General features: G+C 35.4%; 1 protein-coding gene across 1 annotated transcript in view; it reads left to right on the top strand.

The window, feature by feature from the left end:
* Positions 1 to 14,473, top strand: part of LOC129219263 (elevenin-Vc1-like) — a 62,772-nt gene that overhangs the window by 13,992 nt on the left and 34,307 nt on the right. Inside the window, exon 2 of the mRNA XM_054853591.1 lies at positions 9,444 to 9,526. Coding sequence (XP_054709566.1) covers positions 9,453 to 9,526 — 74 coding nt within the window. The 5' untranslated portion in view covers positions 9,444 to 9,452. The remainder of the gene's footprint in view (positions 1 to 9,443; positions 9,527 to 14,473) is intronic.

The following is a 14,473-nucleotide window of genomic DNA, read 5'->3' as shown; positions in this document are numbered from 1 at the left end:
TTTTATAGCCTGTATAACCAGTAGGTTTCTCAGCAAATTATGCTACGCCCACAATCCGGTTGCAGCCGGAAATAAGTAATTTTTTTAATTATCCTATATTTTCAAAAGCTTGAAGGTAAGGTATTACCGACTTGTTCCTGAGCAGAATTTTCTTAAACACAGAACCATATTGAACCAAAGTCGATAAAATGCTCCATACTTGAAAGATTTTTTAAAGGACAGTACAAATACTGAAAATCGTTTAAATTTTGCCTTTAGTAGTCATGAAAATAACAATATCGGATGAACTCTTTCAGCAAAAGAGAAAGCATTTTTTATGCTAGTAAGTAAATAGTTCGATTTTGAAATTCTAGTCGCATCTTTTAGCGGTCTTTGATAAAGAATTCACATAACGGATAGAATAGAAACCGACCGCACGTCATACTTCTCTCAGAAATGTTAGTAGGTTTCTCAGCCAGTACATACAATGGGGTCTGTATTGAATAATAAGATATTGAATTCAAGGTGCATCGAGAGCTTTTTAAATCGTACGAGCGGTTTGAATGGATAAATGCAAATCGCAACTCATGCAGGTTTCAAAATCTAGCTGTGAGGGTGTAGAACATCTGAAATTGTGGAATAAAAGTATTTATTTGAATCGCAAAAGATGGATGGTGATGGTCCATTTACTTCCATTAACGAAATGCACTTTAGGTCTCATTCACGTTCACCACGTTTCAAACGGTATTCAATTGATTCATTTCCTTATGAGAGTGGGACTATGAAGTCCATGCTTTGGCCATAGCCAATACTTAGCACTTGAAGACTTCTCGAAATGTCAGGGAATCGGTATTTTGAAAAGTAGTGGTGATTAAGTAACATCTCTCACATCTTGTTTGTACGCGTGGGTATAGTTATATTTACCACGCATCGAATCGCGATATAAATAACAGGTTTCATTCATTCTTTTTAAAATGAGCAGTCTTAATGCGGTCGTATGAAGAGTAGAAAACAATGTTGGAATGTTTTCGAAACTGCGTATGATGAGTCGTTAGCCGGTTTTTGGGGGTCATGACACTCTAAAAATTTATTACTTCCTTTTACAAAAAAGGAAGTATTGTATGCTCGAAAAAAAATTTCACTCAAAAATCCGCCTTAATTTCCATTTTGTTCACCCCTGAATGAATGTTGAGTTTTTTTTTTGAATCCGACCACATGCGGATAAGTGCCTAAGAACGTATAGACCCCCGAAATATCCATTTTGACAATCCGTATTGACAATCCGATTTCTTCCACTGCTTTGCTTTAAAATCCATCACGTGATTTGGGGTCTTAGTTTCATGAAGGAAGGTCTTCACTCCCTCCATTTTATCTCTTTTCAATGTCTCACTCCTCTAAATCTTAAGAGAAAGGAAATGTGGGGCCAGACATACAGCCCTTAGGATATCCAGGGATATTTTGACACCCCTTAATTTATAAATTGGCACCTGCTGCAAGAGGCACTGAACCACTGCAGGTGGCGAACGGGACTTTGGCAAGCGAAACGAGCAGGGGGTAGAACCCTGTAGCATAATTTATTTTTTATAATACATAAAAAAATTTGTACAATACATAAAATGCATGTTTTCACAAATACATTTTTTTTGGAGAAGCTTACAGGAAAAAGAAAACCAGGATTTTCCTTGACCATAGCCGTTAATTGTATTTCTGTTAATACCGTAAATTGAATATCTAGATCGGTGCCAGGATAATCGTCGCATTACTTTTAGCTTTTTCATTCCAATTTTGCTATACTATACCCAGGGGTGATTGTGGTCCGGTATTTTACCGAATTTCCGGTATTTTCGGACGTAATTCCGGTATTTTCATGTCTGAAAATACCGGAATTATGTTCTTTTCCGCTATGCTTTTGTCTCCCTACCTCCGCAATTTATTTTAAATGATATAATACTCATCAAATATACCTGCAAGAGCCTTAAGATGGACAACTATTCCTTAAGACGGACAAATGTCAAGATAATTTGTATAACTTGTACCAGCTCAAAAGTAACTTTGTAATCCATTAAAAATTTAATTAATTGCGCACACAATATTTCGACTCAGAACTATTTAAAACTATGGCAAAGGTGCACTTAAGTAATAGGGGCCAAAGATTGCCCCCCCCCCCCCCGTTCTCGCTTGGAAACTTTCAGGTATTTTTTGATGAACTCACAATCACCCTTGACTATACCTAAATTCAAACTTGACTGCTAACGATGAAAGCAATAAATCGATGGAAATAATACTGAAAATATTTTGCCCTAATATTCAAACTGTTGCACTCTTTACAGGACAAAGCTACTTTTTGAGGATTAGAATCATAAAAATAACGGAAGTGACAAAACGAAGATAGTGGAACCGAAATTTCACACATTGTGTGCTAAGCGCGTTTCTTAAGCACCTATGTTTGGCTGTTCTATAGATTTTCGGTTGTAAGCCACTCAAAAAAGGTCCAGTCACTCAAGACGGATTAATTTCCAGCCAGGCGAACTCTTCTCTGCGTAATTGTCAATTTCCCGGTAAGCCCTTCCCTCGCGGACAATGTAAAGCCTGATCTTGCATCTTTGCTACCTGACAGCACATTTTTCACCGCCCCATTCCAAATATATTGGCTACCTCTTTTTGCTGCCCGACAAAATATTGCTAGACTTTTTTTTTCGTCTTTTTAAAGATCATCAAACATCATATCTGGCTATTTTAAAAGCCTGTTATTGGTGGGCGTAACAGTGACGCTTATTTTTAACAAGTCTATTTTAACTTTTATTACGTAATCCTTTCCAATATGAGCAAAAAATATTTTTGTGCTGTCGCTTTAAGTATTATAATTATAAAAATATTTGGTATCACGCGCGATGAATCATTCTACTCTAAACTTGCTTCAGAACAATAAATATTGCAATTGCGTTTGTGTAAGGGGAGACTAGGGGCTAATGGGACGTGGGGCTAATAAAGACAAGTGAATATTCTCGAGAGAAAAAAAGAAATTTATGGTTTTGAAATTTTGTTACTGTACTTATATAAATATTTACGAGGCATTGTCTATTGCAATTTAAAACGGGAGAAAACTCCTCCTACCAACAATATCAAGATCGTTTAAAATTGCGTTTGCGAAGAGAAGATTTCAAAAATTTTCCAGGGAGCGTCTCCAGCCCCCCCCCCCCCTCCGTTCCTGTCACGAACAACATTACAAATTGCTGGGTTTCGGCTTTAATTTCGAAAATTTTCCGAAGGAGAGTCCCTTAAAGATCCACCCCCTAACATCATAGAAAATCGGCTAAAAAATTACGGTTTTGGAGGTTCAATTTCGATAGTTTTCCGTAGAGGGCCTCGAGTCTCTCCTACTCCTAGGTTCCACTGTAATCGTCTAAATTTTCGTTTTTCGAACTATAGTTTTGAAACACTTCCAGTGCCCTTCGTAGCCCCCTCGCCCTAGAACGATTGAAGATTATCAACTAATTTACAATTGTGTTTTTAGAGTACAATTTCGAAAAATTACTGGAAAACGGTCTTAAATCTCTCCTCCCTCCACACCTAACACTATTAAATGATCGTCTAAAACTGCGTTTTTAAAACTTCAATTTCTCCATACGCCCATATTTCTGAGTGAAGGCCTAACTTACTATTAGGTCCATATTGCTAACACTTAGATCTAGAAAATAAATAAATACCTTTGTGAAGAGAAGTAAATAGTAATCAAAACGTTTAGATACACAAAATTAGCAAATAGTGAGCTTTTAGAAGTTAAGACATCCATAAAAGCAACGAGAATGAACATTAGACATTTTAAATAGCAAAAATAGCAAATTAACAAAATAAACAAGACAAAATGGAACTGAGAGTCAAAATTTAATACATGATTTCCTTCGAGGAAAAACCGTTAAGCAATAAATTTCATCAAAAATCCCATAATAATAAATTTTGATGACAAATGAAGCCGCTAATGAATGAATTAGCAATAAATTTATGTTGGAAAAATTGTTATGTTAGATTAATTACGTTAAGATTTAATTGCAACATTTAGCGAAAAGCAGAACCAACGTAATACAGGAAAAGCCTGAAAAATCTAAAAATGTTGGAAAGACCAAGAAATAAAACGAGAAATGGAAACGTAAAGACAAGTAAAAGTAAAAAAGGGCAGAACAATTACACTTATAGGACGAAAAACCATAGTATTTCAAGAAAAAGGTGGTGGGGGGAGGGGGGTAATTATAAGAAGGGAAGGCAAATAGAAAAGTACGGAATTGCTTTAAGATCATTTTTTTGGTAATAACGATTCATCATAATGTGGAAAGATTAGCAAAAATAAAGATCTGAAGAATGTGGGCATTTTTGAACCATATCATAAGAATTAAAATCAAAGGAGTGATTTGATTCCCAACAGTGTTGAGGAATACTAGACTTGTTCAACTGTTGCTTTTCCACTTAATTTTTATGCTCATTGAAGATTGATTTAATAATTTAAATAATGAAAGTACATCATTTTAAAGTTTGTCTTAAGGTTTTTTTTTTGTCCCTTTCCTGTTTGGAATTAAGGCCACTATATATGGTGAGCTGACTCGTTCGACATTTTGGTTCCACAAATTGTTGGGTGGCAAAATCAGAATTTGTACAAAAGCCTCGTTGCAGAAAACAGGTAACCAAGCAATAGATGTGTTGCCTGATGGATGTTTGAATTTTTAATTCTGTAAGTAAAGAAGAGTTAAATAATATAAATGAAAAAAAAAAAAGAAAATTAATTTGAATTTTGACATCTTGAATACAAATTATGTTTTTCGCAATCACGAGTGTGTGTATGTAGGCGTCTGTGTTTGTGTGTGTGGGGGGTATGTGTGTTGTGTGTGGGGGTATGTGTGTTGTGTGTGGGGGTATGTGTGTTGTGTGTGGGGGTATGTGTGTTGTGTGTGGGGGTATGTGTGTTGTGTGTAGGGGTTTGTGTATGCGTGTGTAGGTATGTGTGTTGTGTGTGGGGGTATGTGTGTTGTGTGCAGGGGTATGTATATGCGTGTGTAGGCATGCGTGTTTGTGTCTGTGTGCAGGCATACGTGTGTGAGTAGTTGTGTGTATGAACGTGTGTGTATGTGGGGGGGGGGTATGTGTATGTGTGTGTAGGCATATGTGTTTGTGTCTGTGTGCAGGCATGAATGTGTGGGTAGTTGTTTGTATGTGTGTCTGTTTGTGTGTGTGCATGTGTAGGTGTCTGTATGTATTTGTGTTTGTGTATATATGCGTATGTGTGTGTATGTGTTTGTGTAGTTGTGTATGTATGCGCGTGTGTGTAGGACATGGATGCAACTTGGAGACGGCTTTCGCTATAGGAGCAGCATCGTGAGGAGCCGGTCGACGGTGATGGTGCAGAGGGTGGCGGTGAGAAAATAAAATGAAAGGACATCAAAACAGTCAAGTGAGAACAATAAGCAATCGTGTTTGCTCAACAAATGAGGTGTGAAAAGGAGGTTCATTACAGTAAACATTTTCCAATACATTTTTGTTGAATTTGTTAACTAAGATATCATTTTAGATTTACCTTAAGGGACATTTTACTCATCTAATCATCATTTTTTTACGACATACCAACCAGCAAATATTACAACTTAATTATAAATACTAGAAATAGGGCTGGTTCCAATGCCGTTTTGGAACCAAAATGTCGGATAAGTCTGCCTGTCCCTTTTAAGGGGTTCTACTGGGAATGAGCTCAATTACTCGTATTACAGCTAAAAAGAAGAAATTTTGCATCTGCTGTACAGCAACTCTGAGTATTTTGTTTGCCTCACGGTCCTTTTATAATTTTGGAGTTCAAAACTAAGATGTGGATGTACATTTTTGCTATCACAGCATTTCTGCTTTATATAAAAGGCTTTTTTTATTACTCCTGTTTTGTGTAATTTAATTACGAGATTAGAATTAAAAAAAATAAGACTTTTAACCTTAAATATAACTCTGAGCCTAGATATTAGGCTCTTACCAAGCAAAATTTCACCCTCCAGTACACAAAAATGTCATTATCCTATTTTATGTTCCAGAAGAGTATAATTAAAATCTAGTCTACACCCTTGTGCAAATTAATTGAAACAAAATACTTTTTTCATTAATTTTAAAATCTCGTTCCTAGTATTCTTTACCAATCATATTAAAATTTGTAAAAATATAGATGGAATGAATAAATCATTCGCCTATCATCAATTTTTACGAATCAGAGGGGTTTGTGAGCTCATTTGCGGGATTTACGTAAATGAAAGCGCAGCTATGGTCACGTCAGTTGAGATTTCACTGTCGTCAGCTATGAATGTGAATCCGCGAAAGCGTACAAAGATTGTTGTTCTTTCTAACATAGGCCAAAGACTTTTAGAGAGATTTCTAAGATAGTTGGCGTTAGTATTGCAACTGTGAGCCGTATTTTAAAATAATAAAGAAACAGGATCCATATCTCTAAATCGGAGAGGGAGATGTGGCCGAAAATCAAAAATAACACCAAAAGATGACTTTTTCTCCTTATGCAAAATAAAAGAGACCCTCGAAAGACTAGTGCAGCCCTTAATAGAGATTTAAAAGAGCATGGAATAAATACTGGCTCATCTATTGTTCGGAGGGGCCTATGAAGAAACCGATTCCGACTCAACGAATGAAAAAAAACGGCTACTTGTAGCGTTAAAATAAAATAATTGGACTGCTGAGTTTTGAAAGAATATATTATGTAGCGATGAAAGTCATTTAATAGGGAAGTTTTCGATTTTTCAATTTTATTTTTATATGATAGAGTAACATGTATGAACATCATAGGTGAAAAAATTTTTGCGATACGATAAGTAGTTTTTTTTAATTAATTTTTAAAGTTCAAGCTCTTGTGACGTCAAATGGCATAGGAAGTGACGTCATCCCCTCTTCCGATAGGGGAGAAGCGAAGGTCACGCATTCGACTTCGAAGACGAAACGTAAAAGGCTTTCTCCTCGCATTTAACTCCTCGCGTTTCTGGAACATTAAACCTCTCATCCTCTCGAAAATATTCGAATATCTCATTGGTGTTACTTGAGGAAGATTATTTAGATTGTGCTTTAACGAATCCGGCTTCCATAGTGTGTTCAAAAGGATTATTGAATTTCTAAAAAATAAAAATATCAGCGCGCTCAAAATGCTCCTAGCGAAAACAAGGGATCTTCGGCGGAAGGCTGCCCATTCGCGCCCTGTGACGTAGGCTCGTGACGTTTCAGAAGAGCGCACTTTTGCGCGTGGATTTTTAAAAATTCATTAAAAATGAACCACGGTGTTTTAAAATTCGGCGATGGTGAATTTTTTAGTTTTGAGGGTCAGTTAACAATATCCAATAGCCAAAATATGAACATTTAATAGGTTGCAACTTCCCTTTGCGGAGATCTCAAGAGTACACACACTCAATCTCAAGAATTCACAATAGAATTCGGGATAGCCACAAGATCCAATTTGTAAAACACCCTTAAAAGATGTTTTGGGGTTGTTTCGGTTACATTGGGGTTGGGTTTTTGCAGCCTGCTGAGGGTATGATGCATTCTGAGCAATATATTGCTATTCTGGAAAAAATATTTTACCAGAGCTGAAAAAACGATACCCAGATGGAATGAGGGTTTTCCAGGAAGATTTAACCCCTTAGTGTTTGTCCAAAATTGTCAACAAATTCATGTCTAAGACTCAAATTGAGACATTAAAATGGCCAAGGAACTCTTCTGACATCAACCCAATCGAGAATCTTTGGGCTATATGCAAGAATCGTCTATTGCATAAGGACTGCTCGACTATGGAGAAGCTCGCGCTAATTCATGTCGGGTACAAGGACAGAAATATTATAAAAGCAGGGGTGATTGTGAGTTCATCAAAAAATACCTGAAAGTTTCAAAGCGAGACCGGGGGGGGGGGGGAATCTTTGACCCTTATTACTTAAGTGCACCTTTGCCATAGTATTAAATAGTTCTGAGTCAAAATATTGTGTGTACATGTGATTAAATTTTTAATGGGTTACAAAGTTACTTTTGAGCTGGTGTTATACAAATTATCTTGACATTTATTTGTCCATCTTAAGGGATAGGTGTCCATCTTAAGGCTCTTGCAGGTATAATTGATGAGTATTATATAATTTTAAAAAATGCGGAGGTGGGGATATAAAAACATAACAAAAAAAACATAATTCCGGTATTTTCGGACATAAAAATACCGGAAATATGTCTGAAAATACCGGAAATTTGGTAAAATACCGAAACACAATCACCCCTGTAAAAGATTGCAAAAAATTGGAGCATTCCATGTCAAATCGTGTATAACGCTACTCGGTATACATTTAACTATAAATGTATACTGAAAATGTAAGGGCTCAGTATACATTTTCAACAAAAGTTAAAGCATTATTATGTTTAAAGAATATGTGATTAGAAAATCACTTTTTGGAGAATCGCCAGTATATAAAAGCTCTGTTTCTTAGAAGCTACAACTCTTTCTTTTAGTTCGCTTCGCTATATAAAATGGGTTTGAGTTCCCTCAATTAAATAAATCGTTTCTTTTGTTTCTACCGCTGGAAATGAGGCTATAATGTTCTACCATTCTCGAAGAGCAGAATGTCTGAGGTTATTGGAAGTTCGATTCTCTGGAAGTGTTTGTGACAAATGATTTCTTAATCGTTTCTTTAAAATACGAGGACCTTTAATCGCAAGGAAAAGTTATTTTCATTTCACGATGAGAAATAATCGTTAAGATCGCTGTCAATGGGAAAGTTAAAACTTCCGAAATTGATCCAGGAATTCAATAAAGAATTTAATTTGTTCACACCCTTCAGACGTTAGTGTATGAAAAACAGAGACAGGTATGTACTGCCGTGGGCAAGTAAAGTGCAATAACTGCAAATTTTTCATTTTTTCGCATTTTTATCATCTATTGTACATTCGCTTTATTGTACTAGCTTGCTTATTTGGCTTCCGCTCAAAAAACAAGCGCGAAAAAAGTCTCATTCCAACTTTTCCCTGCTGTGGTATTAATCCCAAAACGCACTTTTTCCAAATGTCTCGAAAACTTATTTCTGCAGATACTGCAGCTTACCTGCTCACGGCAGTGTATAAGATCACGTGCTATGATGTGCAACAAGTCATCAAAATTTTGTGCTTGTCTTTTCTTTCTTCTAAATGATTTACGAGTGGGATAGTAATAAGTGAGGCAAATAAGAAATCACATCCAATCGCAAGTCACGCTGAGTAAGTAAAAGTCACAAAAATAATGTAATAATTTCGACGTCGATTCGGAGGATTATTCAATTCAATTCAAGAGTCACAACTGACTACAACTGTATTTATGTCGAGGACTGCATACAAAGTGCCTTGCCTCCTTTCGGAGGATTATACGAGCGTAATGTTTTACCTCATTGATGCCACCTGTGTTTTAGTAATCAAATTCTTTCCTTTAATTTCAGATTCCTACGATGACTCGACAAATTTTAATTCTATTCTGCTGCATTTGCTGCTTGTGTCTCGTTGCAGATGCCATAGACTGTAGGTGCGTATTTTCATTTAAATTGTTCTTATCGTTAATTTCAATGTTTCTCCTATTCAGAGTCACAACTGACTACAACTATATTTGTGTCGAGGACTGCATACTAAGTGCCTTGCCTCCATTATTTTATATACCGATAGATGGCAGCACCATCACCGGATCGAACAGTTAATGAGAATTTAGAACTAGTCCAGGAGTTAATAGCTACCTGGCACTAGCACCCCCAGAGGTATCGTTTCACTTGGAGGACATTGAGACCACGAGCATATTTTAACGTCGACCAGTCCCCTTTAATGACGACGGTGGGTCTTCGACCATCGAGGTTCGAACCCAGGACCCTCCGGCCCCGAATCCGACACTCTACCGATCGGGCTACCACGGCCTCTCAATGTTTCTCTTGCCTGCTAAATTTACAAGTTCGTTTGGCCGCAGTGGGCTGGTCGGTAAGTTGTTGGACTCTTAACTTGAGGGTTCCGGGTTCGATGCCAGTCAGTCGATCCTCCGTGCTCGCTAATGGTGACTTGTTACCATTATTAATGGTGACATGTTAACTATGTCACAGTCAAAAAGTCCTCCAAGTCTCCATTCCAAATCAATGCCTACGATGGTGGTGAAAGAGTAGTTGGTTTTTTTTTCTGATTTGGATCAAAATTCCTGAAATGTTGATAGATGCTGCTTCCATGTATCGTACGTTGTATGAGTTACATCAGACTTCCACCTTAGGGGCCATTCATTAATTACGTAAGGGTCCCGAGGGGGGTGGAAAAATCTCTTCCTGCCCTTACTTGGGGAGGGGGGGGGGAGGGAGGTTCGACCGATTCTTACGTAATATTTTAAGTCGAAATTTTAAATTAGAAATCACTTGGACAGGTGGCTTGGCAGAGATCGTATTTTATTTGCTTCTGGAAGGTAAAAAACGCATTAGGATGAGCTGTTTTTCACTTTTTTTCCCAAGAATGAATAGTGTAAAATATAATAAAAGAATCGCGCTGTGTATCTGCATGGTGTGTCTTATTTTTAATTAGTATCGCGTTACATAGAAACAATTTTGTCGAAAAACTTTGTCTAGATTCTTTTTAGTAAATATTTCTTCACACAAAAAGGTTTTTAAAGAAAATTCAATAATAGTGAATTTAAGAACGATTCGTAATTTTATTTTTTTGAAAAAACGAAATGGAATCTTACGTAAGATTGGGGAGGGGTGAAAATCTTACTTACTCTTACATGGGGGGAGGAGGGTTCGAAAATTGCCAAAATCATCCTTACGTAATTAATGAATGGCCCATTAGTAGTGCTCTGTCAAAGAAAGTCGTACGTATCTACCTAAAATCGGGTAGCATTGTCTACTCGGGCTCATACATCCGAGTGGTTTAAGTAACAACAATAAGTTCGTATTGTTGCAAATTCTGTGGATAGTAATTATTTTTGTGATTAATTTGTCTAAATTTGGCGTTTATTAAATTATCTTTCATCTAAAATAGTTGTAGTAACGTAACCTGTAAATAGTTTCTTGTAATGAATAACAGCCCCCGTACATTCGGCTGAAGTATACGTCCCCTCATTTCTGAATGACAAAATTTATGAATGGAAAATAAATAAAAAAATTTTGAAAAAAAAAAAAATAGAACCGACTTCAAAATTGCTCTAAAAAGTGAAAAATAATTTTATTCTTTAAACACCATCGATAATACTTTTAAACATAATTTTTGAAGTTGGCGCAAAAACAAAAAGTAAAATCCATTGTAACCATGCTTCGTTCATATTTTTATCAAAAAATCATCCAAAGTTAGGAACGAAACATTTATATCGTTACTCAAATATGCTGTCATCAATGCGTAATGCATGTGGCAGTGAAGAAACTGGGCCTGGTTTAATTTATAGTTGTAGTTGAGTTATGGCTGTGAATGATTTTATCGATCGTTTTTGCGCCAACTTCAAAAACTATGTTTAAAAGTATTATCGATGTTGTTTAAAGAATAAAATTATTTTTCACTTTTTAGAGCACTTTTGAAGTCGGTTCTATTTTTTTTTCAAAATTTTTTTATTTCATTCTTTTTAGTGTAAATGTATTTCAGAAATATTAAGAAGTTACTATAACGAAACTTTACCTTATTTTTTTCGCAAAAATGCTCCATGCTAAAAAAATAAAAACACGCCTTACTCAGCCCAAATCATCTGTTATTGGCATACATGATAACGATAAAAATACTAGTATAGTTGAAGCAAACCTAACCTAGTAGCATTGTGAAGGCTAATCAGATCCTAATCACTGCATAAACCTCGCTTCCACGTTAGGTTTACCCCCACTATAGAGCAATAACACTGAAGAAACTTGATGCTTGCTTCAGAGAAGCCTCCATTCAAAATTATCACCACAATTACTATTAATATTATTGTTGTATGGCACCAAATTGTTGAAACAATGGGTTTTATGTTTAATCAATTAATAGGGAAATTGCATGAAATTTACTGTTTTTTGACCACAACTTTTTTTCTAACGAACAAATATGGTCAAACAAAGTAATGGAACCTAAGTTGAGCCATCCCCTATCCATTAAAAGAAGAATCATCAAAATCGGTCCACTAGGTGAGATGCTGTGAGTGGACAAACAAACAAACAAAAAAACATACATACGGTATGAACTGATAACCGCCTCCTTTTTGAAGTCGGTTAATAAAATAACGGTCTACGATTTTCGGGAATCTTGTGGAATATTTGAGAGCTCTCTTTCGGTGTGTATAAAAGGCCGTTACGCATGATAAAAAGGCAGTTTCGATTGAGAATTTGTATTGAGAGTGTATTAGCTCTGTTTATTGCGAGGCATTTCGCTGTGTTTTTCGTATTTGGAAGTAAATACGTGTGTAACCGTTGAGTTTACGGTGTTGAGTGATATTTGCTTAATTGCTGATGATTAATTTAGCAGTTGTTAACGATCTTTCCTGTACATAGTGTAACTAAATTTCCTGTGCTTTTCTCAAGAACTGTGTCGTCCTTTCAAGAAAGTTCGAAGTCGCACCGGATCCGTTACAGTATTACTAAATAATATTTCCTAACTCAAATTTGAAAAAAATATTTCAAAGATAAATTAAACACATGCAATTTCTGATTGTTCCGCATCTATTGAGAACTTTTTATTTCCACCAGCGAAAGAAGTTTTCTTTTATAGTTCAGTATGATTTTATTGTCTTTTTAGGAGTGCTTTAAAAATATATATATATATATATATACTTTTACTTTTATACAGAAAATAAGTAAAATCGAAATTCATCATGTTTTTATTTTTCGGAGGAAAAAAATAAACTTCAGCTGTTCTCAGCAAAAGAAAAGGAAGAAAATAAGAATAGTTTCATCTCATTAAACAACGATGAATTGCTTATTAAGTAGTAAAATGAGATAGCGTAAATAATAAATGTAAGCATATAAACAAGCTCACCATTAGAACGAGCTAGTGAACCAAATAAGTAAGTGTGAACATTTTTTTCTAGCTTGTTTTTGGGTTCAACTCTTTCTTTTATGCAATGACGAAGAAGTTGCACAAAAGGAGAGATTAAGGGTTACCGCAAAACAAGAAAGTGAACCTTTTTGATCGCCTGTTTTTGGGTTCAACTCTTACTTTTATGCAATGACGAAGAAGCTGCACAAAAAGAGAGATTAAGGGTTACCGCAAAACAAGAAAGTGAACCTTTTTGATCGCTTGTTTTTGGGTTCAACTCTTACTTTTATGCAATGAGGAAGAAGCTGCACAAAAAGAGAGATTAAGGGTTACCCTAAAACAAGAAAGTGAACCTTTTTCCTCCTTTGTTTTTGGGTGTAACCCTTTTTTTATGAAGTGGCGTATAAAGCCCTAAATTGCAGGTTAAGTAGCGACACGTTCGCCATTTTGGGACTAACCTCGCTTTCTTCCTATGTTTCTATGATGAACTAGCCTGCTTTACTTCTTGATTGTATATTAACAGAGAGTTAAGGGGGTCCGGGACACAAAAATCCACAAATTTTGCAATTTTTTTTTTATAATTTGAAAAATTGCTCCGTTTTTTTCTGCTTAAGAGGACGTTTGAATCTTGTTTCTACCTTAAATAGAACGAAAGTTATAGTTATTTTTGTTGCATGCATCTAACGAATATGTACATAACTTTAAAACTTGAAACGCGTTTTTCTCCATGATGCAATTTTTCCCGATTTCTTGCATTCAAACTCTTATAAGTCAGGAACCGATAGAGATAAAGTAATGAAACTTGGAGCATATCTTTTTCAAGCAATTTACTTTAACTTTTATTCGGCGAATTTGAAAAAAACGTTTACTGCAAAAATTATGATTTTTTTAAATAAAAGTATCTTCGAATTTTTCGAAATTTTTCTTCAAATATTTTTTATTTTATCAATATTTTTAAAATCGCCGAATAAAAATTAAAGCTTAGATATTTGTGCATACTTTTTTGAAAAAAAATTGAAAATTGACCAACAATATTTTGAGTTATAGCAATTTAAAGCAACCCCATTTTTTTGAAAAAAACTAATTAAATTTAAATAAAAAAATAATTTTTTTTCATATTTATGTTATGATTTTGCTTATTAAATAAATGATGAATCAGTTCAAAAAATTTCAAAACTCTAAAGTACATAATAAAAATTTTTTCAAAATGTGTCCCGGACCCCCTTAATAAGAAACATCAATCAAGAAGCAAAGCACGTTACTTCAGCATAGTAGTCATAGGAAGAGAGCGGTGTTTAGTCCCAACATGGTGAACGTATCGCTACTAAAGATATGTTTTAAGGTGAGGCTCACTCCGTTTGCCTAGAAATTGCTTGTCTGCCGAGTTTTTAACTCTCAAATTATTAATTATATCAGAAATTTTGCTTCTGTTGTCTCCTCTTACTAGTCGTATTTTAGTACTAAGTATTGGATTGATTTTTCAAAGAGACTTGTTTATCATTTTCATTCGATAAAG

Source organism: Uloborus diversus, chromosome 3 (assembly GCF_026930045.1).
Source record: "Uloborus diversus isolate 005 chromosome 3, Udiv.v.3.1, whole genome shotgun sequence".
Lineage (NCBI taxonomy): Eukaryota > Metazoa > Arthropoda > Arachnida > Araneae > Uloboridae > Uloborus > Uloborus diversus.
Note: the sequence above shows the minus strand (reverse complement) of the source record. Positions and strands in the feature narration are given on the sequence as shown.